The following is a 24254-nucleotide window of genomic DNA, read 5'->3' on the forward strand; positions in this document are numbered from 1 at the left end:
CTGTTAAGCGCTCAGGCTCTCCTGAGCTCTAAAGCGCGCGCTTGCTCCTGTGGGCATCAATTGACATGACTGGCATATAGTATTAAAAGTTGTGTAGCCAAGATGTATAATATCTTTAATTGGCTAGTATCCTGAAGCTAAAAATGTGTCGTTAATTCCATATTTGTTTCGTATAGGATTTTTCAAATAAAACAATACTTTTCTTATGCATTTATCACAACAATTGTTTAAAATTACGTAATAATGTAAACTCCTTAACACTATACATTAGAATGCAAAATTGAACTTTAAAGAATCGAGTTGCTAGAAGTCGTGTAATCTGTAACAATTTTTGTGACAAGTGTGTAAGAATACTGTAATAATTTTAGTTAAAAATTGAAGAAAAAATCTGTACACGGCAACTAAGAAATTAACAATAAATTTTTGGCTTTAGAATACTAGCCAATTAATGAAAATATATTTATGGATAGTTCATTCTCCATTTGTAACATTCTTTTACTCCTAAAACTAAAGAAAAAAGTTTTTTTTTTACTTTTTTTTTCAATTTAGTGTAACTCTAAAATATTGAGAAGAGGATACATGTTTATATGATATGTTTTGCTCAGAATGTCTTCAGAAATAAGCTCCGTAAGTGACTGTAACTCCTCGTAAATCACCGTTTATATACAAAATTAATATTTATAAAATTGTTTTGATCTTCGATGCTACTTACCCATTAGAGTTCTACGAAATGTTTATTTGGCCATTATTCGGTCTATCATTCAATATGGTATAATTGTTTGGGGTGGAAGTACAAAAATTAATCTTAGTCCGTTAAATTTACTACAGAAACAAATAATTAAAATTTGTTTGAAGAAACGTTTCGATTATCCAACTAAATTAATTTATTCTGAATTTAATATATTTAATATTGAACAAATTCATAAGTATACGCTGTTAAAATTTTATCTTAAAAATCGTAATAAGTTTGTATTACAGACCTATAATTATGTCATAAGACGAAATAATAATTCAATATTAGTAGAACCTAAATGTCTCACATCTGCTGGTCTAAAGCATAGCATTAATTTTGGCCCTCGGTTGTACAATGCTTCAACACCAGAACTTCTAACATGTAACCCACTAACATATAACAAGAAAATTAGAAACGTGTTAATATCTTCAATTTGATTAAATAAATTTATAGCCTATGTGTATGAATTAATCAATCTATATTATATTTGTATTCTATAATTTTGAAATATATAGTCCTACTTTTCACGTGCAATATTATTCTTCTCTAGTGTTAATATTATATTATATAATTCCATTGCCGCTGTAATTTAAATTTTAGTTGCTATTTTATTTTACTCATTTATTTTTATTATTATTATTTTTTATTTCCTATACTTCTCTTATATTAATATTGTATTATATAATTTCTGTAACTGTAACTTTAATTCTATTTCCTATTTTATTTTATTATATATTCTCTTATAGGCCTATTAATAATATATCTAAACTGCGACCGAACACGAGCGCTGCTCATTCGGTCTCAAATTTTGTTAATATTAATCTATCTCCTTTTTTATATTGTTTGTATTATTTTATTTCAATTTCTCTTGATTGTTTCTAATTATATATTCTTTATTCTGTATATTTAAATTTAAATAAATTAAATCTTTTTGTTTTATATTTTAATATATGTAATATTACAATCCATACCATGCGAGAAATATCTTAATCAAAATAGTCTTTATTTTATTCCACGAAAATGTCCATTATAATCAAAATGAAAAGTCAAAATTCAAATAGGAAATTCTGTGAAATAAGTGTAAAATGAGAATATATATATATATATATATATATATATATATATATATATATATATATATACTTAATATTCGTGGCTTACTGGACTCCGTTATATATTATTCTTTCTAAGTAATGTTATGTAGGCATTGGAGATGTTTTAATAATAATTTTCAATCTACCATGCTGCAGACAATTGGAAGTCACATAATTAATTCATAGCGTCCATTATTAATAATTTATTAGGGACACTTTCATTTTACAGAAGAGGGATGTAAGCAAGTTTTCCTTTAATTTGAGACACAGAAACTAGTCATTCGTGCAGAGTGCGCAGGCTGGTAGACATCGAGGTAGGCAAAGCGGGATGGTTCCGTTCAGAAACGAGGAGACATTTCGTGTCTTCAACACTGTTTTCAGCTTTAGTGGTGTTCGTCTATATAACATACCTAACTCATTTATATATACGATTTTAGTAATATTTGTGAACTTTTGTTCCTGCTCTACAGCATTAGCTTTAGTAGTGAATATCTATGTTAATCAGAATGATTTGGATAAGGCCGTTGATTCGATTTATGTCTTGCCCCCAATTGCATTGGCATTCTGGATACAAGTTTATTTAAGGTATTAACAGCATAATAGATATATGTAAATAACTAAGTGTTGTAATTTATTTTACAATCATCTGTGTACCTCTACACTATCCATAGTACATAACTATAGGTCTAGTAGTAGTAATAATAATAATAATAATAATAATAATAATAATAATACCAATATAAGGATAATAAAATAAGAATGATAGACAATATCTTGTGTCAAAAGTGATTACATCTAATAAATTAATTATAATTTAATTTATCAGTTTCAACAAAGTTGTCTGTAACAAACTCCGCTATAACTTAACTGTAGAAATAAGCAAAGTCTTGCAATAAAAATTCTCTGTTAATTCAAATAGTTCATACCTCAAACAAAAAAAATTCTAGGTATCAGAGTGATTTCTAAAAAAAGGAAGCGAAATTGAAGTTCTTTAACTCTGACCAAGTGACAAGTGGAACTATTACATAAAATAAGAAACTATAATAAAACAAATGTAATTTTAACATTCGTGTAAAGGTTTGTGATAACTAGAGACGAGAATTCCTTGCAAGTGCATGTTTTATAGGAACATAGGACATAGATCATCAAACTTAGTGGGGTACTTATTCATTTCATTACTTTCCGGTTTCAAATATGTGTACTTTTTTCATGCATATTTGCATGTTTTAGCCTTTTTGGGGATAAAAATACGCATAATGCATTTTAAGCAATTTCTAGCTTAATCATGCGTACAATATACATTTATTCAGTTTAAATGCATATTTTAATGGTTTAGAGTGGATATCTCAGTTTCTCGATTTTAAGTTCCATATTTTGGCTTCAGGAATTAGGACTGAAGAAGAAAAAGAAAAAAAACTAAATAACATTCAAGTTTGCACCCATAACTTTTTTCGATGTAGATGGGTCATACTCTGCCTACAATAACATGTTGACTGATAAGCGCAGGAACCTAACAGAAACCAATTAAAAATGTTAGTTGTTAACTGTGCAAAAAAAAGTGAAGTGAAAAAAGAAATTTGGAACAAAAATGAGAGTGCATATTTTAATGTATTTTTCGCTTGATCGTGCATGTTTCATAGTTTGGTAGTACATGGAATGCATGCATATTTTGGGATTTTATAGTGTATGAAATTCTCGTCTCTAGTGATAATCATGTTTGAAAATATCATTTAAAGACTTAATTGGAGGTATGTTACAATAAAATTCTATATAAAGTATTTCATTTAAAGCTGATATTTGTAAAATGTTTTGATACATTTTTCCCATCCAAGGTTAAGTATATTTCATAAAATATCCACTGGAAAGGTTTTGTAATGCATCGAGTAGGTATCTGAAGGAAAAATGTCTTTCTGAGCGCTTCATAATTTAATGTTGTAGAAACAATAACATCCCAAATTGAAAAGTATGTATTATAAACTATTTGGAAAATTGAGCTATTCAGTTAATAATATAAAACTTAATAGTGAATATATATTAGAATATATCATTTTCTTTTTATTATTTTTGTGAAATTTGGTATGAAGTTAGATTAGTTGTAATTGTGATAATTAATTATAACGGTAGTAATAACAACAATTATTGTTTTACTATTTTATTATTAGTAGTATTATTTTCGTTTCATTTGAAGATTAAATCTGTGCATAGTTATAGCACGAATGGCCGTACAGGCTCGTGCAAAGGATCTTGTGTACATGAGTTTGTATAATTGTGTATCAATAAATGTACTTCATTCATTCATATTATTTTCTTTACAGATTTCGAAGGGATAAATTAGTACGATTGCTTAGCTTTGCTGACTGTTTCGTTTGGGAGGACCTGCCTCCAGAAGATCCCGTTACAGGAAATACGGGTATGTCAGTATGGATACGCCGAATCAGGACCACAGCAGTGAGAGTTGCAGTCCTCGGCCCCGGCATATACTTTCTTCAAATAATTACACAAATGTTTATAAAAGAGGAACGATCCTTGAATTTAGACGCCTGGTATCCATACGACTGGACAAAAAGTCCGGCTTATGAATTAACCATCTTAACGCAGGTATGAATAATTTTGTCGAAAGTGCGTGAGTGCCGTTATAGTCCAGAATTGACTCAAGATCATAGAGTGATTATAAGTGTTAGATTTGTTTAAATTTGTCAGTGGTTTCCTTATCTTATACTACGAAGAATTATTTCCTGTTCAGCGGTTTATAAAAATGTCTGGTATTATAAGTCTCTCAAGCAGGGAATACCGACGGAAGGAATGCGAATGAAACAATGATATAAAGAAGAGAGGGCGACAGGAAAGGTCACGAGATAATTTGAATGATATTCAAGGGTACAGTCGGAAGAGAAATGACATCGATATAGTCAGTCTTGCGTTGCGATAGTTACATTACGACTTTAGTTTGTTCCATTGCATGTGAATACGTGTCTTGTATCGCACGATATTATTATTTCATTCGTAAACACATGTTGCGCGTTTAATTAACTTCGAATTTTTCTCTTGTTAATTTCTTTATTTCCACAGCGGTGTCCTCAGTTGTTCTTGGAAGAGACAGTACTTCCATCGGCCCGCACCTCTTGTCCCTTCGGCGTGTCTACATACGTACACACTTCAAAACAGACAACAACGCCACCATTGCTTTTCGGTAATCGTTCTTTGCTCGAGCTATACAAGTTATACCCCAGTATTGTGTTAAAATGTACTACAATCCACATATATTAATCAGTGCTAGAAAGGACCTTATTCATACAATCTCCATTTTATTGGAAATTAATTGAACGAAATATATTATTAACAATTAATTTTTTTACTGAATTAAACGTATATTTTGAATATAAGCATTAGTTAATGAAATGATGCTATTAGTAATCTTTTTACTATTTAGATACTGATTGTAAATTCCACATTATATTCAGAATTTCCTTTGAGGCAATCCTTTCTTACGGAAAGTTCGAACATTTCTGTATTTTTTTTATTGGAATTATCCGATTCGTCAAGAGAAGCACAAATTGTAATGATATTCTACGCAGTTCAAGCGTTTGTGACAACTAATTCAGTTTCACAATCATTGGTAGAGATAGATCTTGAGCCTGCCACTGAAAAAATTCTAGATATTGAATATGTCATATAGCTGTACACTAAAAAAGTAGATGCAGAGAAATAAATTAATAGTCTCATTCACTCCCAAAAGAAGACACTGCTCTATTACCTCCCATCTGAAATCAAAATCACGTATGTCATGGACAAGTTCCCTCCGAATTTATATTCTAATCACTGGAATCCGTTGCACTGTTCCCGCCGTGCCACTTACAGACTTGGGACTGGCGTAGTACGTTCAAATGAGTGTTACTTGTATCAACTTGCACTAATTGTGTGGTTAAAATTATCTTTCTTTTGCTTGTAAGATAATATTTAAACCCCCACGTTAACTTGTAAAACTTTATAAAAAGGAATTGAAATAATTTTCAGCGCGATGTTTAGCTTTAAATAAATATAATAATTTGTTATACTGTAATAAGCGACTGCAGTTACATAACCTGACATAGTTCACCTCTTACGAAATAATTGGTGAGGGACTGAAGTTTATTGAATTTCTTTGTGTTAGACAACTTAACTTTTGCGGACTGTTTCATAGCAGAGTTTATTTTTTGTCGCTACCTAAAACATCTTTAACAGTTCTGTAAAAATAAAAATGTATAGAAGCATAAATTGAACTTTGCATCAAACATTTTCCATGCATTCGTAGTTTCTTTGACAGAAGCAAATGTTTTGCCTATACAGTAAGTACTTATAACGGGTGGAAATGTTTAATATTTTTAAAATAATGTTTCATTTAACGATGCTCGCAACTGCCGAGGTTATATCAGCGTCATCGGAGTGCCGGAATTTTGTCCCGCGGGAGTACTTTTACATGCAAGTAAATCTACTGACTTGAGCCTGTCGCATTTAAGCACACTTAAATATCATCAATCTGGGCCGGGATCGAACCTGCAATCTCGGGCACAGAAGGCCAGCACACTACCGACTGCGCAACCCAGATCGACAATTTTTAATCTTCAGCTATATAATTGTCACATAATAATCACAAAATAGAATTAGTTTAGGCCTATTATTTATTTAACGACGCTCGTAACTACCGAGGTTATATCAGCGTCGCCTGTGTGTCGGAATTTTGTCCTGCAGGAATACTTTTACATGCCAGTAAATCTACTGACTTAAGCACATTTAAATATCATCGACCTGGGCCGCGATCGAACCTGCAACGTCGGACACAGAAGGCCAGTACTCTACCGACTGCGCAACCCAGGTTGACAATATTTAATCTTCAGCTATATAATTGTCACATAATAATCACAAAATTGAATTAGTTTATTATAAGCTATCGTGTTTGAAGTTAGTGTTCTGTGAAACAGTTGCATACGAAAGCATTGCTTAACCCAAAGTTATGTCTTAGAATGTTCTCATATGGTAGACAGATTTCTGAATGCAACTGTTGGAGCGACAACCTGTATTTTGAAGTTTAATCCTTCTGAAATTGTTGCGTTCTTTGAAATTTCTGTGCACAGTACAATACGATCAATATTTTCAGGAGCTAATGTGATTTTATATTTTTATTCAAATTGACTGGGAGATAACTGGCATTAGATTGGGATGGAAGAGAGCTGTTTGTCTTTATAAGAATATGTGACCGGGAAGGAATTGTGCTGTTACTATCGTCAGGTCTTTTTTGACCACGATGACAACTGACACACACCCAGATTCAGTTATTTACAAAGGACTCGCTTATATCATTTTCAGAGTCTACATGCAAAATCTTGTTAGATTTGGCACTTTAGTAGGCACTCTATATTCGTTTTACATTTTTCTAAGTGAAATACTGACATACACATTTTTAAGATTGGTACGTACAGTACACTGAGATACTGTTATAGTTAATATACATATGCAGATGAGCGGACTTTACCAGGGATTTGAAACCACATAAATTATTCAACAATAAAATTTGAAAAAAAAAAAAAAAAACATAGAAACCTTAGACTTGCTTTGTGTCGATTACATTGGTCAAAAGTCATTTTGTGCCAGATATAAAACTAACAAATTCTTACGTAATTTCGACCTCCTGAATTCAAACATAACAAGCAAAATATTCCATCAGTTCGGGTTTTCGAGATGCACAATATAATTCATTTTGTATGCATTTTATTAATAAAAGTACACATTTCATGTGCAAATATTTTGTTTCACAGCTGTGACGACCCATTATGTGAAAAAAAATATTAGTAGGCCTATAAGTAAGCCACCATGTTAGAAGCACTTGTAGAAACGAAAATTATTTTATTGATCTTTTGCGAGTCTATTTGGAGGAGGTGAAACAGGTTCGCCGTATGAATTCGCTTGAGTTTACCTAATTTTATTTGAGATGTGTATTTCTTTCACTGTGAGCTATAATGACACTACTGTAGTTTATATTTTGCAATAGACCACCCTGTCAAAACCACTTCTAGAAGCGGAAATTGTTTTATTGCCCTTTTCGGTTCCATTTGGAGGGGGTGAAACAGGTTCGCCATATGAAATCGCTTCAATTTACCAGAAGATTTCCGTGATGTTAGTATTCTGTATAAGACGTGTATTTCTTTAAAGTGTGCTTTAATGGTAATATTCAATATACGCATGGTTTATATGTGTGGATTTGAAGGTTGCTTCTTGAAAATTTTGCTGCTTTCAGTGCGAATGGTACAGCCGCGCTCGAGATGAGCGTTATAAAATAAAAGTATTGGCAACACGACAATCCCTAGAGCCAGGGAAGAAAAATATTATACATCAACTCTTTGTACATCAAAGTAAAGTATTTCTACCTCCTTTACACATTAAGTTAGAGTTAATGAAAAATTTTGTTAAAGGGATGAATAATGACACTGAAGCATCAAAACCCTATCCGGGAAAAATTTCCTGCTATTAGTGACTCAAAAATACAGGGACATCATTTTATTTTTACTTCAATTTTTATTGTACCTGAGTTTTTGAATGTACTTCACTCCCACCCCTTCTACTAAGGAAGTTCCAACTGTCCTCCAGTATATAGTAAACAGCACTGAGTTAGTGAGTATAGTACGTTCCAGAAATATGTTCGCCTTTTCCAGTGACGAAACAGCTTTCAATATTGAATCATATTTTCGCACAGGCACTGTCCGTTTGCCTACTTTGCATCCCGATTTCCCCCACCTGCTTCTGCACACCCGTCTGTAAAAGCTGGGCTGTCTTAGCTCTTTTCTGAAAACATTAATTTCTGTTAGGAATTGGACGTTTATCTAATATTATACAACTGTTTAAAATAACTTAAATAAAAGGTCCTCGTTAAGTAATTAACTGTCACGTGATTTCCCGCCTTTCTGTGATCCTGCGGCATAACCACTTGGACGGACAGTAGATAGCATGTCTGAATAATTTTATCTGTGCGGTTCGGGCTGAAGTTAAGATTGAATTTACAGTACGTAAGATACTCTTTTATAGAGTAGGTACAGAATTATTTCAACATGAGTTATTAGTACGAAGGACGAAACTGGCAATTGGAATTAGATGCAATAGTCTATAGTGCGATAAGATGCACAAAAGAACTGAAGCCTATATCGAAATGAACGGCCACCATTTTCAAATATGTTTTTAAATATCCATATTATGATTATTTTTCAATTTAACTTCATTCTCTTTATTGTACGCTAATGTGCTGTAGATAGTATAATATACACTGCATAATGAATACGTTCGCATGGATAACTCTGTTCGTGAGTAAAAACACTTATTGTTGTTACAGTACTGCATTTTGATTAAACAAAAACCTAATGAAAATTATTATCGAACTCAAAATCGCGATATTTCATAGTTTACGTAAATGGCTTTTCTTCCCTCCTATACTTAGTAAAGTGATTTGTTTGTGTTTTACACCAGTATCATCGAACTCCAGACGTGGGAGGGGGTAGCGAACGGTTTTTCCGGTTCTCTAAAGGTATAGCCAGGTTAATATTAAAAATGTTAGTAAAAATAAAATGATGTCCCTGTACAAGAGGGAGTTTTCAACCACAAATTAAAGAAATAATGAAGGTCAGTCACTTCGAATCTTTGTTGGAAGGAAAAGAAAGAGCCGCCTGCATTACATTCAAGGAGGCTGTATTAAATTTTCTGGGTAACCGTTGAAGGGAGAACTATGAAGAACTAGTGCAAAATATACTTTTTGCATGTGGAACTATGGGTTGTAACATGTCCCTGAAAACTCACTTCTTTCACTCCTATTTTGACTCTTTCCCCGAGAATAGTGGCGATTTCTGTGATGAGCATAGTGAGCGCTTTCATCAAGAAATTTATATTATGGAAAAAAAAGATACCAAGGACAGTGGAGTACCAATATGCCAGAAAACTATTGTTAGACTTTATCTCGTGATTTACCTGATGCCCAATATAAAAGAAAATGTAGAAAAAGTAAGCTACAGTCTTCTGAACAGCGAGTATTTAGCCTTATTGTCATTATATAAAACAATATTTTGAATAGATATGAATTCGAAAATTTCTCAAAAACCGTAACTAAAAGCTTTTTTTATTGTCGTATTCGCATTCAAGAGGTTCAAATTATATAGAAAACACGTATTACATGTCCAGCTAAAAAAAATAATAAAATATGTTACGCAATGTTATTTAATTATGCTGTGGGAATTATTAGATTATTTAGCGTCTATGGGGAATTGATGACAACGACATAGTATTTGGCGAGATGAGGCCCAGGATTCGTCGTATAATTTCCTGTCATTCGCCTTACAATTAGGGAAAACCTCGAAAACATTCCAGCCACGTAATCGGCCCAAGATGGAATCAAACCCAAATTCGATCACACCTCAGGAGCAGCAGACAAGAGCACCTATAGTCTCAACTACACCGATTTCTATCAGTGTTATTCTAGTTTCACTACTGTAAATTCTAGAAAAAAAGTAGGCCAAATTGTGTTAAAAATAATAATTCACAGCCAATAAAAATTTCATATAAAATATATTTTGATGTTTATTAAATACTTTGATGCATGTTTATATTAGTTTCGATAAAATTGAGTGCATAGGCTCTCCTCGAAATTGAGCGTCAATTAACGGAAAGTAGTGTCAATGGAGTGCACGACGCCTTTCGGGTAGAACTTGCCGTGGAATGCAATGCAATACAATGGCAGTGACAGCAGTGAGATCTGATACGAATTCATTATGGATTATTTATTATTTTATTATACTTACCAGTTAGTTGCACAAACACGGAATAAAGTCCCGATAAAATACATTACATAGTTAAGCGAGAAATGTGTTGTGCTAATTCAAAGTAGTGCATTATCCGGAGGATATCTTCCCAATAAGCTATTCCATACCTTAAATCGCTGTTAAATTGTTATCTAGAGAATAAATTAGGTCTATATAAAATGGGAGCAGCACTAAACATGAATCTTTCTGAAGATGATGATGAATTATTAGCTACTATATAGGCCCCAAATATATTTTTGAGAACGTAGAAACAAAATAAAATAATGCGTAGACGTGATCCGTTAAATTAGTATAACATTAAAGAATATCTGGCAAGTTTCAGAATGAAAAAAGGCACCGTTTTAATCGTGCTGGAATATCATAGATGATTTGGAACACATGATAGGCAGGTAATGATCGTTCATATTATCATCATTGTAAAGAAGTGGTTGTTCTTGAAAAAATTATGTTTTTTTGCAAATTCATAAGGCAGTATTATAAAATACAATAGCAGTATTACATTCTGCATTCTTGTAGGTAGCTTTTAAATAACCTACTTACAGACTCTCTTGCTCTTGTTTTGTCTTTTGATTATAATTTATGGCATCAGTTTTTGTTATCTAGCACGTTCTTACAGCCATTCACCATCTCAACTAGCTTAAGTGTATCTTCTACTTTTAATTTTGATTTCTAATTCCTCTTGGTTTGCTCGATTCTTCATATTGAGGTCCATAGACAAAATAGTGGTACTATGTTCAGAAATATGTCGATACTTGCTTGTATTGTTAAAGTCCTTTATAAACAAAAAAACATAAAAAAATATTTCGACGAAAGGGTAATGGAACGGAGAAAAATTCTCTCCGGCGCCGGGATTTGAACCCGGGTTTTCAGCTCTACGTGCTGATGCTTTATCCACTAAGCCACACCGGATACCACCCCGGCATCGGACAGAATTGTCTCTGATTAAGTTCCAACTCTTGGGTTCCCTCTAGTGGCCGCCCTCTGCACTACTTCATAGGTGTCTATGAACGTAGGACCGAAGTCCACACATGTGCTGAGGTGCACTTGTTATGAGCGACTAGTTGGCCGAGATCCGACGGAATAAGCGCCAATCCAAGAGGGAATGCAAGAGTTGGAACTTAATCAGAGACAATTCTGTCCGATGCCGGGGTGGTATCCGGTGTTGCTTAGTGGATAAAGCATCAGCACGTAGAGCTGAAAACCCAGGTTCAAATCCCGGCGCCGGAGAGAATTTTTCTCCGTTCCATTACTCTTTCATCGTATGATGACGCAGAATATCTGCATGGAAATATCATATGTACTTTGGTACATTAAAATAATATATAAAAAATATTGCCACCTCTGTTCAAATTCTGATAACTATGGAATAATTAACCTTGAAATAAACGAATTTCATAGAACGCGGTATTCCATTTATTCTATAGTTGTGTGAGCAACAGTAACTTAAGAGAAGAATGCTATTGTGGTGGTATATAAAGGCAATCACGTCAGCATCTGGTGAAAGTGTAATTGCCAAAGTTTGTAAAGGAAGTCTAAAATTATTACCGAAGATCTGAATACAGTCACAAAAGAATATGTTAAATGGCAATGTGTAGTATTTCAATATGTAAATTTCACAGATGTTTCTCGTCAATTCTCTTCACGCGAAGTTATTTGAGCTCCAACAGTACCGATTTGTTTGGATCCGATAAACTTTTCCGTAAGTATTTCCAAGAAATATACTAGAGCTAATAAAACTGTAACTATACATCTTGATTACACAACTCTTAACACAATATCACGTAGGAATATGCAGTTAACTGCTTTCGCGTGTTAAATATTAGGTACAGTACCTTGTTGACTAGTTTCAGCCTGTTGTGGACCATCCTCAGAACTGCGTTTGCGTTTCCTGTTGGGGTGTGTTTGTGTTGTGAAATCTGGAATCAAAAAGTGTATGTGTTCTGAAATTGAGTTGTGTGTTGAGAATTTCATGTGAATGTGTTTTTGTCTGCCTGTATATTTCATATTGTCCTAGTGAGTTTAGTTTCTGGTTTTTCGGTTGAATATGTACAGTACATCTGCTGAAATATCAAAGAATAAACCTGCAATTTCTAACATTTCTAACAATGTTTGAATTTCACTCTTTTAGCATATAGGATGTAATTTTTCTGCTTAAAATATTTAATTCCTTATAGTCAAAATTTATATATTTGGTAAATTCATGACATTGTAAAGATTTCAATTAGAATTTCTTTCTAAATTAAATGTAGTGAAAGTATAACAACTGTAACGACAAATCTGTTTATTGTAGGTTATCGGAGTTCTTGGGAACTGTTCAATCGTGTATGTATTTCCACCACTTTATGCTACTTTGGTGGTCATTGCATGCAGCCAACTTGAAAAAGTGAGGATCGCATTATCGAATATAAAACAGCAATATATTGCAGCCGAGATTACGTCTCCAAACGACGAGCAATGGCAACTCCGAGCTTCAGATGACGATTTTACCCGTATGGAGGGGCAGTTGAATAAATGTATTAGACTTCATCAGGAGATAATCAGGTAAATTTATTAGGTAATACAAGTAAATCGTAGGACAAACTAATGAACGTTTATTATGCGTTCCTTTCCTTTTGCTAAGTTTCTTTTCTTGACTTTCTCATCTTTCGTACTTCACTACTTTCAACTTTCCCTCTAACCCTCATTCTACGTCTCTTGCTTAAACTGCTTACTTGTTACTTTTATTTAACTCTTATTTTCTTCATTTGTTTTCTTCAAATCCAAAATAGTGTAGTACATTTATTTTCTGAAATTAAAGTACGTTACACCATATATGTTGTTGTTATTATTATTATTATTATTATTATTATTATTATTATTACTATTATTCGTATACAGGACAATATAATACATAATATAATACAAAGACAATTCTTTTTATCTTCACAACACCAATAAAATAATAATAATAATAATAATAATAATAGTAATAATAATAATAATAATAATAATAATAATAATAATAATAATAATAATAATAGTAAAGACCTCTTCTTATCGGATTATGAAATATTGTACCTGTTAAAGCAAAATCCACAGTTCTAAAATTGTTTAGTAATAAGATTCAATTGTCGTGCCATTGACTGTTAGATAGTTAAAAAGTTTTGTCATAAACGGAAACGACGGCATTGTTAGCATACAGACTTTCATTTATAAATACGCTCCAGAGAAAATAATACCAAAGTAAATGGACAAAAGTAATATTTTTCTACAGGTTCATTATGGAACTAGAAGAAAATTTCAGTACTTTGTTTGTTGGCGTTTTTCTAATACTCATGCTGTCACTATGCTTCTCAACCTTTTCTGCTGTCCTGGTAAGTGTATACAGTATGTTTATGGTTTCATAATACTTTGAAACTCATATTTATCTATTAGTATTATTATACGTACATTAACAACCATCTCGTATATAGCTGTAATATCCATTCATTCATTCAGTAATGAGCCCAAGGGCAAGTCTTTTACTGCAAACCCAGCTTTCTTCAATCCTTTCTATTTCCTCCCTTCCTCTTTGTCTCCTTATATGATCCATATATCTTAATGTCATCTGTCATATTCTTCTGTCCCGAACTCTTCTCTCGTTCACCATTCCCTTCAGTGCATCCTTCAGTAGGCAGTTTCTTCTCAGCCAGTAACCCAACCAATTCCTTTTTCTCTTCCTGATCAGTTTAACATCATTCTTTCTTCATCCACTCTTTCCAACACAGCTTCATTTCTTATTCTGTCTGTCCATTTCACACTTTCCATTCTTCTCCATATCCATATTTCAAATGCTTCTATTCGTTTCTCTTCACTTCGTGTAATGTACATGTTTCTGTCCCATAAAATGCCACACCCCATACAAAGCACTTCACTAGTCTCTTCCTTAGTTCTTTTTTCATAGGTGGGCTTAAGATACTTCTTTTTCCATTAAAAGCTTCCTTGACCATTGCTATCGTCCTCTTGACTTCCTGACAGCAGCTCATGTTACAACTTGAAGTATACCCCAAGTATTTTAAGCTGTCTACTTGCTCTACTGCCACATTTAGAATTCGAAAGTTTACCATCTTTATATTTCTTCCTCTGACAATGGTCTCCATCGTATTTGAATTTATATTCATCCCACACTACTCACAGCTCCATAGTAATATAATAGTTACAAATTCATCTTGTGCATAATAATATCGACTGGCCAGTTCAAGAGGGAAACAACTGATCATTTGCAATTTGAGAAACTGAATTTTAAGGCTTCTAATTTGAACCTTATATTATATAAAAAACATAATTAAGAGAATATGGAATAATTTCAACGATCCTTTGATTTTTAATAGCAATATAAATTATAGAAATATAGAAATTAAAAAAAATTATAATATTTAATCAAATTTTACTAGATAATTATGACATTTTATATCGTTACACTCACTAACAAATGTAGATATAGGTGGGGTATGGGAACCAAGTGTTTTTGGAATGGCTTGTACTCAGTCATTATGAAAGGGAGAGAATTGCGGCATGTGACAGTCCATTCCGTGGCTCATAGTATTTCATCTGCAGTCGGCATCATGGAGCAGTGGACGCATGTTTGCGTATGATTGTTTTGTTAGGAATGGCGAGTCGGTGACCTCGATACGGCGTGAGTTTTGCTACAGATTCAATATTAATCGCAATGATTCTGTTCCCGTGCGTGACACAATCTTATTTGGGTTAAAAAATCTAAAAAAAAGGCGCAATACTGAAGAATAAATCGCCCGGCCCCCAACACGGAGTGCGTACTCCAGAAAATTTTCAGTCAGATAAGCGATACTGCGCAACCCAGGCCGCTCTGCTCGAAAACATTCAGCTGCTCTTGGAATCAGAAATCGTACGGTAAGACGGATTTTGCATGGCGATTTACATTTACACTCATACAAGATAGGTGGTTTCAGCAAGATGGGGCCACGGCGCATATCTCCAGAGCGTCAATGGCAGTTCTTTGCCTCCTGTTTTCCAATCGTCTCATTTCGAGATTTGGTGATGTTCCATGGCTCCCTCGGTCCCCTGACCTGTCCACGTGATTTTTTTTCTATGTGGGTACCTAAAGGCACGTGCTTACGATGATAAGCCCCGAATATTAGATGAATTAAAGGACAGAGTACGTCAACACATCACCCAAATCAACAGAGATCTCCTGGAAAGAATAGAGGTGAATTTTCGTCAGCGCCTTAAACAATGCGTCAACACAGACTGACATCACATGCCAGATGTAATTTTCCGCTCATAATTGAAATGGTATGTTCTCACAAACGTTGTTCTACCAATAAAATGTGTTGAAAACAAAAACTAACTTTTTTATGATTATTTTAAAAACACTTGGTTCCTATGCCCCACCCTGTATGAATATTAAGACTCGTTCATCATATTGTGCCCATCATCTTTCTAGACCTATGTCTCCTATTGGATGATAAGAAAGTAATAGGTATGAAAAACAACCGTGTTCGTCCCTTGGACTTGCTCTAATATTGTTAGTATTTTGTGATATCATGCATTATTTTTGAAATATGCTATATATCGCAAAACTTGTCTTTTCGTTATCGGTTCAGTACAACATATCTCAGTAAAGGGCGTAGAAGTCTTGTATGCTCAGTTTGTTTCACTTATAAATTTATTTCAAATTCCTAATTTACTGGCCTCTACTTTGCAGCGCTGGGGAAATGCAGTTAACGTGTCTCTGTCACTGCAGTCCTACTGCATGTATCTGATATTTATCTTTCTTTTCTGCTGGTTTCCAAGTGAACTCACCGATCAGGTAAAGCATTTACTAAAACCTATATCTATCATGACACGTTCCGCTTTCCCAAATATAGTTAGTGTACATATTTAATATTTGAGTAGCTTAATATCAAAGACGGACATCTGACCTCAATCGAAATTTAGATAGCTGTGGTGTTTATGCAATTTTTCATGCTCTTTCCAGTTATAGTGAAACTATATGCAAACTCTAACACTACATTTATAAAATAAATTGTGTTAAATATTACAAAGAACACTGTGAATTAAAAAATTGCCTCTAGATCAAAACTATGGAGACGGCAGATGTCCGTCTTTGATGTTAAACTACTCATTTGTTTTCTTTTATAACTTACTTCACGTAAATTTACACAGTTCTCATATATACAGTTCATTATTTGGAGCTGTATATTTTTAAGTATCGTTCGCTCAGCTCTTATTGAAATAAATTAAATCTCCTAAAATTTATACATACACAAATAAAACTGCGACATCGGTACTCAAACTCGCGTCTCCAGCACACAAACCAGAAACGTTAACGCTTCAACTAAACGTAATCTTGCCAGAGAAATGTAAGTTCATGGACATTTGTATCCCTGATACAAATTCATTTTTAAAACTTTTTCATTCTTTACCATTCTTCCTTCCTCTGATTGAGATTCTGATATCTATTATCAGGTAGTTCATCTCACTTGATGACATATCCAATGACGTGTAAGGGTGAGAGGAAGGGATAAGTCACGTGTTCTGGCTTGTGACGTGTGCCATAATTGTAGCACAGTTTTGCATCCCTGATCTAGTGACTATGTACAGTAGAACTTGGTTATAGCGACCTCGTTTTGTGCGACACCTCGCCTATAACGTCACATATTCTGTGGTCCCAACTAATTCCCCATAAGACATATGCTTTTCTACCTTGCTTAATACGACAAACGTATATGCGTCTACCTCGGATGTAACGTCATTTTCAACCTCAGTTTGGAATAAGACTTTCTAAGAACCAAAGGATTTTAAGAAATATTTTGCTGAAATCTGGCAAATTCTTTACTTTTCCCTTCTATCATAGACCTCTGGAATGCAGGCAGATTCCCCACCCCATTGTAACCTGCCCGAATTCATGCGGTATTAATGGTACCTGCATGCGATCAGTTTCGACAGGAAGTTTTCACTAAGTGCACGCATTTTAATGCAGTATGGCCACTAAAAGAAGTGACACTTTAGAAGCCATAAGAATTGTGAACATTTATACGAAGCTAGAAGAGGGAGTATGAAGCTAGGAGAAGAAGCAGTAAATTGCAACTGAAATAATGAACATAGAATTTAATTTAGAAAGTGTATATTGGGCAAGTAGGAGACAACAGAATAAAATGACTGATTACTTTACTCCTCAGTAAATAAGTTTGGTAAGTAATGAACAAACTGTTTTAATACAGAATACTGTATTTATAATTGTACGTGTATTTTATTGTGTTCATGGTATGCTTAAAAGTGAATACATAAATCTAAAATAAGCTTAATTATGTTTAATATTTTTCATTTTCCACCTCACTAGACTGATAATATGAATCTCGGTTACTACGACACTCGTTTATAACAACATAATTTTCAAGGTCCCTTGGATGTCGTTATAACCAAGTTCTACTGTATTTAAATTTCGTAAGTTTCGTGATGTCCTCAAACGGTAGTAAGACAATAGGCTACAATAAAAAGAGGTATTATGAAAATGCTCATGAAATTAAAATGCAATTACATGAGCTATGTTGCTATGATAATAGAAGACTGGGCATAAAAGGCTGTAAGTGTCAGTATCTTTTAAAATTAGTTTTCCCAAGGAAAAAAGTCTGTGTTCCTGGCTCAATCCACTGAGAAAAATGATTAGTGCGAATGTAATTTTATTTAGCCTAGCTTCTCTCATAGATGTGCAAAATGTATGATATTACATTACTAGTTGCAGCAGAAAGCTGTTTCCTACTGTTCGTCTCTTTGGCACTTACAGCTTTTTCATGCCCAGTTCTCAATTGTAATGAAAGTTACAAATTTAACAAATTGCGTAAGGAAAGTTACACTTGGGAATTACTAAACTCTCTGTCCCTTTCTTTAAGAAAAAATATATTCCTTTGAAAATTAAATGAATGGTCGTAGATCATGAGATGATAATTCAATGTTTACCAAATAGAATAGGGGTCAGAAAATTTAGAAAAAATTTAACACAACGGCGTATCTTACAAGATTATCTCAAACTGTCCTAAAATAAAATTCCAATGAAGATTTAGGGACACCACTATTAGCAGAAATCGTAAAATAAACAAGATTTCTGTATTTTCAGGGTGAAAGAGTTCGAGATGCGGCCTGGAGCTGTGATTGGATTGGTACTCCAGTATCTTTCCAGCGATCTCTCTCATTAGTGATAGCCAGTGCTAACAAGGAATTCATATTAACTGCTGGAAAGTGTGTTCCAGTGTCTAAGCAAACAATGCTTAACGTGAGTGCTTCAATTACTATTGATAAATGCTTATTTATTAAGAGCATAAACCGTTCTGTAATTGATTTAATAACGAACAATAATGACAAGAAAAGAAGTACTATACTTATGCATTATACAGTTAAAAATTAAGGTGTCTGTATGCACGTCAATGTGGAATGAGTAAACATAGTCCTATAGTTTTGTCTACGGTACAATGTATCAATCATCTTCCGGTACCGAAGAACTCATTTTTTCAATTTCTGATCCGTTATTGCCATTTCTCTCTATCATTACGTCATTATTCTATTTTTATTCTGTCCTCATCTCTCTCATTTTTGTTGAATATCATATAAATCCACACAAGAAGTAGTTTACTCTCTACAGTTTTCCAGGTGGTATCCATTCTAAAGGTGTTATAGGTAACCCTATTTAGACATTATTTCAAAATATTCATAATATTAAAGTTTTTATGCTTTTTATACCCCAGTCTTTCCCCTATGACTGCGTTTCTAATTTCATTCCTTCTTGATATCATTGCTAAATTCTCCAAGAATTCATTTGTTATCAATAATTTTGTATGATTTTTTCCTTCAAGTTTCAAATATCTGATCTATATGCAATTGTTATACTTTTAACTATTGTGACAAATAAGGCAAATTTAGCTCCTCCAGTAATGCGTTTGCTCCAAAGCAAACCAATTAAAATAGCTATAGCTAATCTTCCTAAATACTCTTATCATTATTTTATTAATTTCATTCTCTCGTTTTCAATAACTTTTAATGTTCACATTTCATGCTTGTATCCACCACTAGATTCTACTGAATCTAATCCATCTTTTGAAATCAAATCTCGATATACTCATACATCTCCTATTGCTACGCAATTTCGTCCGTAATAATAACAAAATCTCGTTCACCATATTTCTCTATATAATTATCCTGATCATTGTACTTCCTATCAAACCCTTGTGCTACAATTAACTGATCATCAGAAACCTGTAAAACATGTATATTAGATTCTCCTGTTTCTATACCCATCAACTTTGAAATTTTTTTTTCCCACATTGTGAAAGTGAGAGAGAACAACCTTTTACATTTTGTTATTTGAGAGGCATTTGCTAGAAATTTCCTTGTCTTAGCTTTAAAAATGAAATTGCAAGTAAATATTCATTTACATTTATAATTGTTTTGTAAATACGAAATACGAAAAGCCTGAAATCCCATAACGGCAACGGCCTCCTACAGGAGAGTGTAGGGTGAGCTGAAGGTCTACTACACTTGGGGAGCCAGTCCAAGAGAGCTTACACTATACTTACAAACTAAACACATAAACAAACTATACCAACTAAACACAAAAAAGTATACAGTCTAAACACATAAATTATGCAAACTAAACATCCACAAAAAACTAAACAAACTAAACACATAAATTATAATATTAACACACAACTATCCACACTAAACACAAAAAATATACAAATTGAACATGTACACATTTTTAACTCAAACACAAACTAAACACACAAAAACCTATACTAATTGCACACATAAATTATACAGCCTAAACACACAAACTATCTAAACTAAACACACAAAAACCATACAATTGAACACAAAAATTATACGAACTAAATACATGAACTATACCAACTATACACGGACTCAAACTATCCAAACTAACACACACAAAAATAACTATATAAACAATATACAACTATACACAGTTTACATAATGTTCGTAATTTCTTCCAGTCTTTTCCATGCCTGCCTGTCCCTCGCTGTTCTCGTCCACTGCGTTCCAGTCTCTCTCCGGAACGCGTCCGTCCACCTTCTCCTTGGACGTCTTCTGCTTCTTTTCCCAATGCGTGGGTCCCACATGGTCGAAGCATACGTCCATATGCTGCAGTCCATCCTACTCACGTGTCCGCCCCATTTCCATTTGAGACGTTGCGACTGCATCCTGCACACAGCTTCTTATTCGGATGTCGGTGTTTCTTATCCTGTCTTGCAGTCTCAGCTGGAGGACTTTTCTTTCCATTTTTCTTTGGAACACACGAAGCTGGTTTTTCTGTTGCTCTGTCAGAGACCAAACTTGGCATCCATACAACATTACTGGGATTACGCAGGTTTCCGGAACTTCAAATTTCAGTTTGGTGCTGATACCAGTGGATTTTAATAATATATAACATAGGGTTTCCTAAGGTAGTACTATTGTAAGCTTTCCCTAAATCAACAAACAAATGTAATGGTTGTCCTCGAAGTACTTTCTTTTGAATCAGCTGTATTAGGCAAGTTATGTGATCAATAAAATTATTGCTGATTTGTCTGCTCTAATAGGTGTTTGTGCTTCTATCTCTCTTTGGGTATATTCTTCATTCAAAAATATTTAATTATTTTTCCATATGAACTGCCTAAAGTAGGCCTACTTGTTACAGTTATAACATTTTAGTTCTTGCCATGATAAATATCTACGACCCAATATTATTAAAAGCTGAATGCAATTGGTAATTTGTGGCGAGATGTTCCATTATTAAGGTATTTTAAAATAGTGGTGAAGTATTTGCAACTCAAATTCAACTTAAAATTTAACTTGTGTGCTTATGAAACTTTGAAGATTGCATAACCTAATTCATGACATATTCTGTCTATTTATAAAACGCAGTTAAACGTAAAGAAGACGTTGGTTAAAATATAGCTTAAGTCAATGTTCTTACGTTCATAAGTCACACTATTAATATACATTTTTGTTAATGTTTGGGATTTCAATTCATCCAGCTACTATTTACAATAGAATATGATTAATTATATTTCCAATTTGTCTCTTTGTATCTTAATATAAGTAAACTTCGTACATTATCTAGACTAATATTTTTATGTCTGTCATTAATACATGTAAGACATACACGTATAAAGTGTTCAAAATAACCAGTATTTATTTCTTTCTTTGTCTTGTTTTACAGATGATACAAGAATCAATTTCTCTCTTCATGTTTCTTATGCAAGTAAGAGGGGAAGACGAAAGCGAAGAATAGATTACAGGCTGTATAATACCTTTATTGTTCAATTTAGATGTTACGGTTTATCAAAATATTAAATTAATACTCATCTATATCCTAAGTTTCAGAATATTTAGATTTACTCCAATTTTCTGTTATTCTTCTGTTTCAAAGCACTTAGATTTATCATATCTTGGTGTTCTATTTTACTGCAGTTGTATAATATGAAGTTGAAGTAATTGTTGTTACTGAAGTAATGAGTAAAGAATTTAATGATTGATCAGTGAATATTTTTTGTTAATCCTTTTTTACGAGTTGCTTGTTGCATTGACTGTGGGTCTCTGTTGCTTTTCCTATTCACTTTTGTGAACAGGTCTGCATGGAGCACGGGCATTGAAAACGAGACAAGATTATTTTATTTATACATAGGTATGATTGTGACAATCAGAGGCTTATGTATATCTATAAAATGTATATTAATATTTTTATCCAGTAAATTATACCAAAAGAGTCTATTCTTTTTTCATCTCAGGTCCAATGTTGTGTAATGAAATTTATGCTCGACCATGCCGAAATGTAATAATTATACACCTGGTAGCAGTCCTTTAATGCATGTCATTAAAGTACACCTATTCATTAAAGTTCAGGTTTTCGATTATTCTCGGATATGCAATCGAAAGACAACTAGCAAAACGTCACGCAGGCTGGAAATCCAATACTGTCGCAGAAGGTTATGTTCTCTTACTATAATAATTAGCGTTAATTGTAAATAATATTCAAATAAATTCAATTTGTCATCTCGTTTTTCAATGTCGAATTCAATTTCAAGGTTATATCAAGTTTAACGTTTATCTTACTAGATTATATCAAGGTCGTCGACATTCGTAGCCCGGAAAAAAAATCAATATTTTCGCGTCTGCACACATCTCACAATTTACGAGATTGCACAAGGTCAGTTTGCTGCCCAGTCACATAACCATAATGTGAATAATTTCAAATTTCAAATTAGAAATATGGTCGAGCATAAAAAGTCGTATGAAACTTGCATATAATGGTAATTAAGACGCTCGTATGAAAATTATGAAACGAGCGCAAGCGAGTTTCATAAACATCCTCGCGTCTTAATTACTATCATTATAGGCTCGTTGCATAATGTCTATTATAGGACAAATATACGTAAATCACGATTTATCTTACATTCATTAAGAACAAGATTTAATGAATATACTTATTTAGAATATAGTACATGTTTTTGAAAGAATATTTATTTGTGTCTCGTAAAAGTAAAATGTCTTATCAAAGGAAGTAATTCATAGTGACATGTGTTTTGTGTCAACTAATCTCACCAGTATAATGTAATTAATTCTCATGTGGAATAAAAGGAATGAAATAACAGTTTTATTTATCCGTTTCCTAGGAAACGTCTGCGAGCAGAGTGCAGAATTTTATTACTGTTTTGTTGTTTATATGATTTACACAGCTATTTATAACAAAGTAACAACAAAATTGTATTAAACACACATCAACGTCTCCACAATATAACGCTCATATGTAAGTTGATGAAGAACATTAGTTTTTTTAACAGCTTGTCTATTAACCAATATTAGGATATTACGAGAAAAAAATTATTCCTATTTCATCTGTTGCAATTTATCTTCAACAAAGAATTTTGTAGTTTGGAGGTCTTTTCGAAAATTTAATTTTTTTTAATAGTGATTTCAATTTTTAGCCAGATATCTTTACAAAAAATGTCATTATCACTTTTGAATATTTTCTACAACAAACAAATTTCAGCGTCGCCGATGTGCCGGAATATTGTCCCTCAGGAGTTCTTTTACATTCCAGTAAATCCACTGACATGAGCCTATCACATTTAAGCACACTTAAATTCCATCGACCTGGGCCGGGATCGAATCCGCAACCTCGAGCACAGAAGGCCAGCACTATACCGACTACGCTTCCGAGGCCGATCCCCGAGTTGTATCCTCTGTTAAGGAAAATAAAGAAGAGCTTTTGAAATACTTCAAAAGGGTTGCAGAGGGAGATAACTCAAATAAATGGGATGATATAACAGTGAGAGAAGTTTTGGCAAAAGAACTTGTTAAATAATAATAATGAATAATTTTTCCCTTGAAATTATTCAAATCTGCTTTACAGGGAGCATTACCTGAAAGACTAGATTTGCATAATATATACGTTACTGTGTACGTTAAAAGAAAGCCACAATTCCAAGTCACACAGAGATTGTGTGCACTCGATGTGGGTCTCTGGCGTTTCGTCAGCCCACGCGAGTTGTGTGGATATAAAAGGAAAAGTTGAGACGGTGTCGGGTGGAGTTGCCGTGTAG

General features: G+C 33.4%; 1 protein-coding gene across 1 annotated transcript; it reads left to right on the forward strand.

Annotated features, from left to right (window-relative positions):
• Positions 1-4146: 4146 nt before the first annotated feature.
• Positions 4147-23433, forward strand: LOC138704300 (odorant receptor Or2-like). Its single transcript, XM_069832164.1, has 6 exons — positions 4147-4425; positions 12952-13202; positions 13915-14014; positions 16363-16467; positions 18775-18930; positions 21872-23433. Exons 1-6 carry the CDS (start codon positions 4240-4242, stop codon positions 21941-21943), a joined length of 870 nt encoding a protein of 289 aa, XP_069688265.1. The 5' UTR covers positions 4147-4239; the 3' UTR covers positions 21944-23433.
• Positions 23434-24254: the final 821 nt, after the last annotated feature.

This window comes from Periplaneta americana, chromosome 8 (genome assembly GCF_040183065.1).
Source record: "Periplaneta americana isolate PAMFEO1 chromosome 8, P.americana_PAMFEO1_priV1, whole genome shotgun sequence".
Lineage (NCBI taxonomy): Eukaryota > Metazoa > Arthropoda > Insecta > Blattodea > Blattidae > Periplaneta > Periplaneta americana.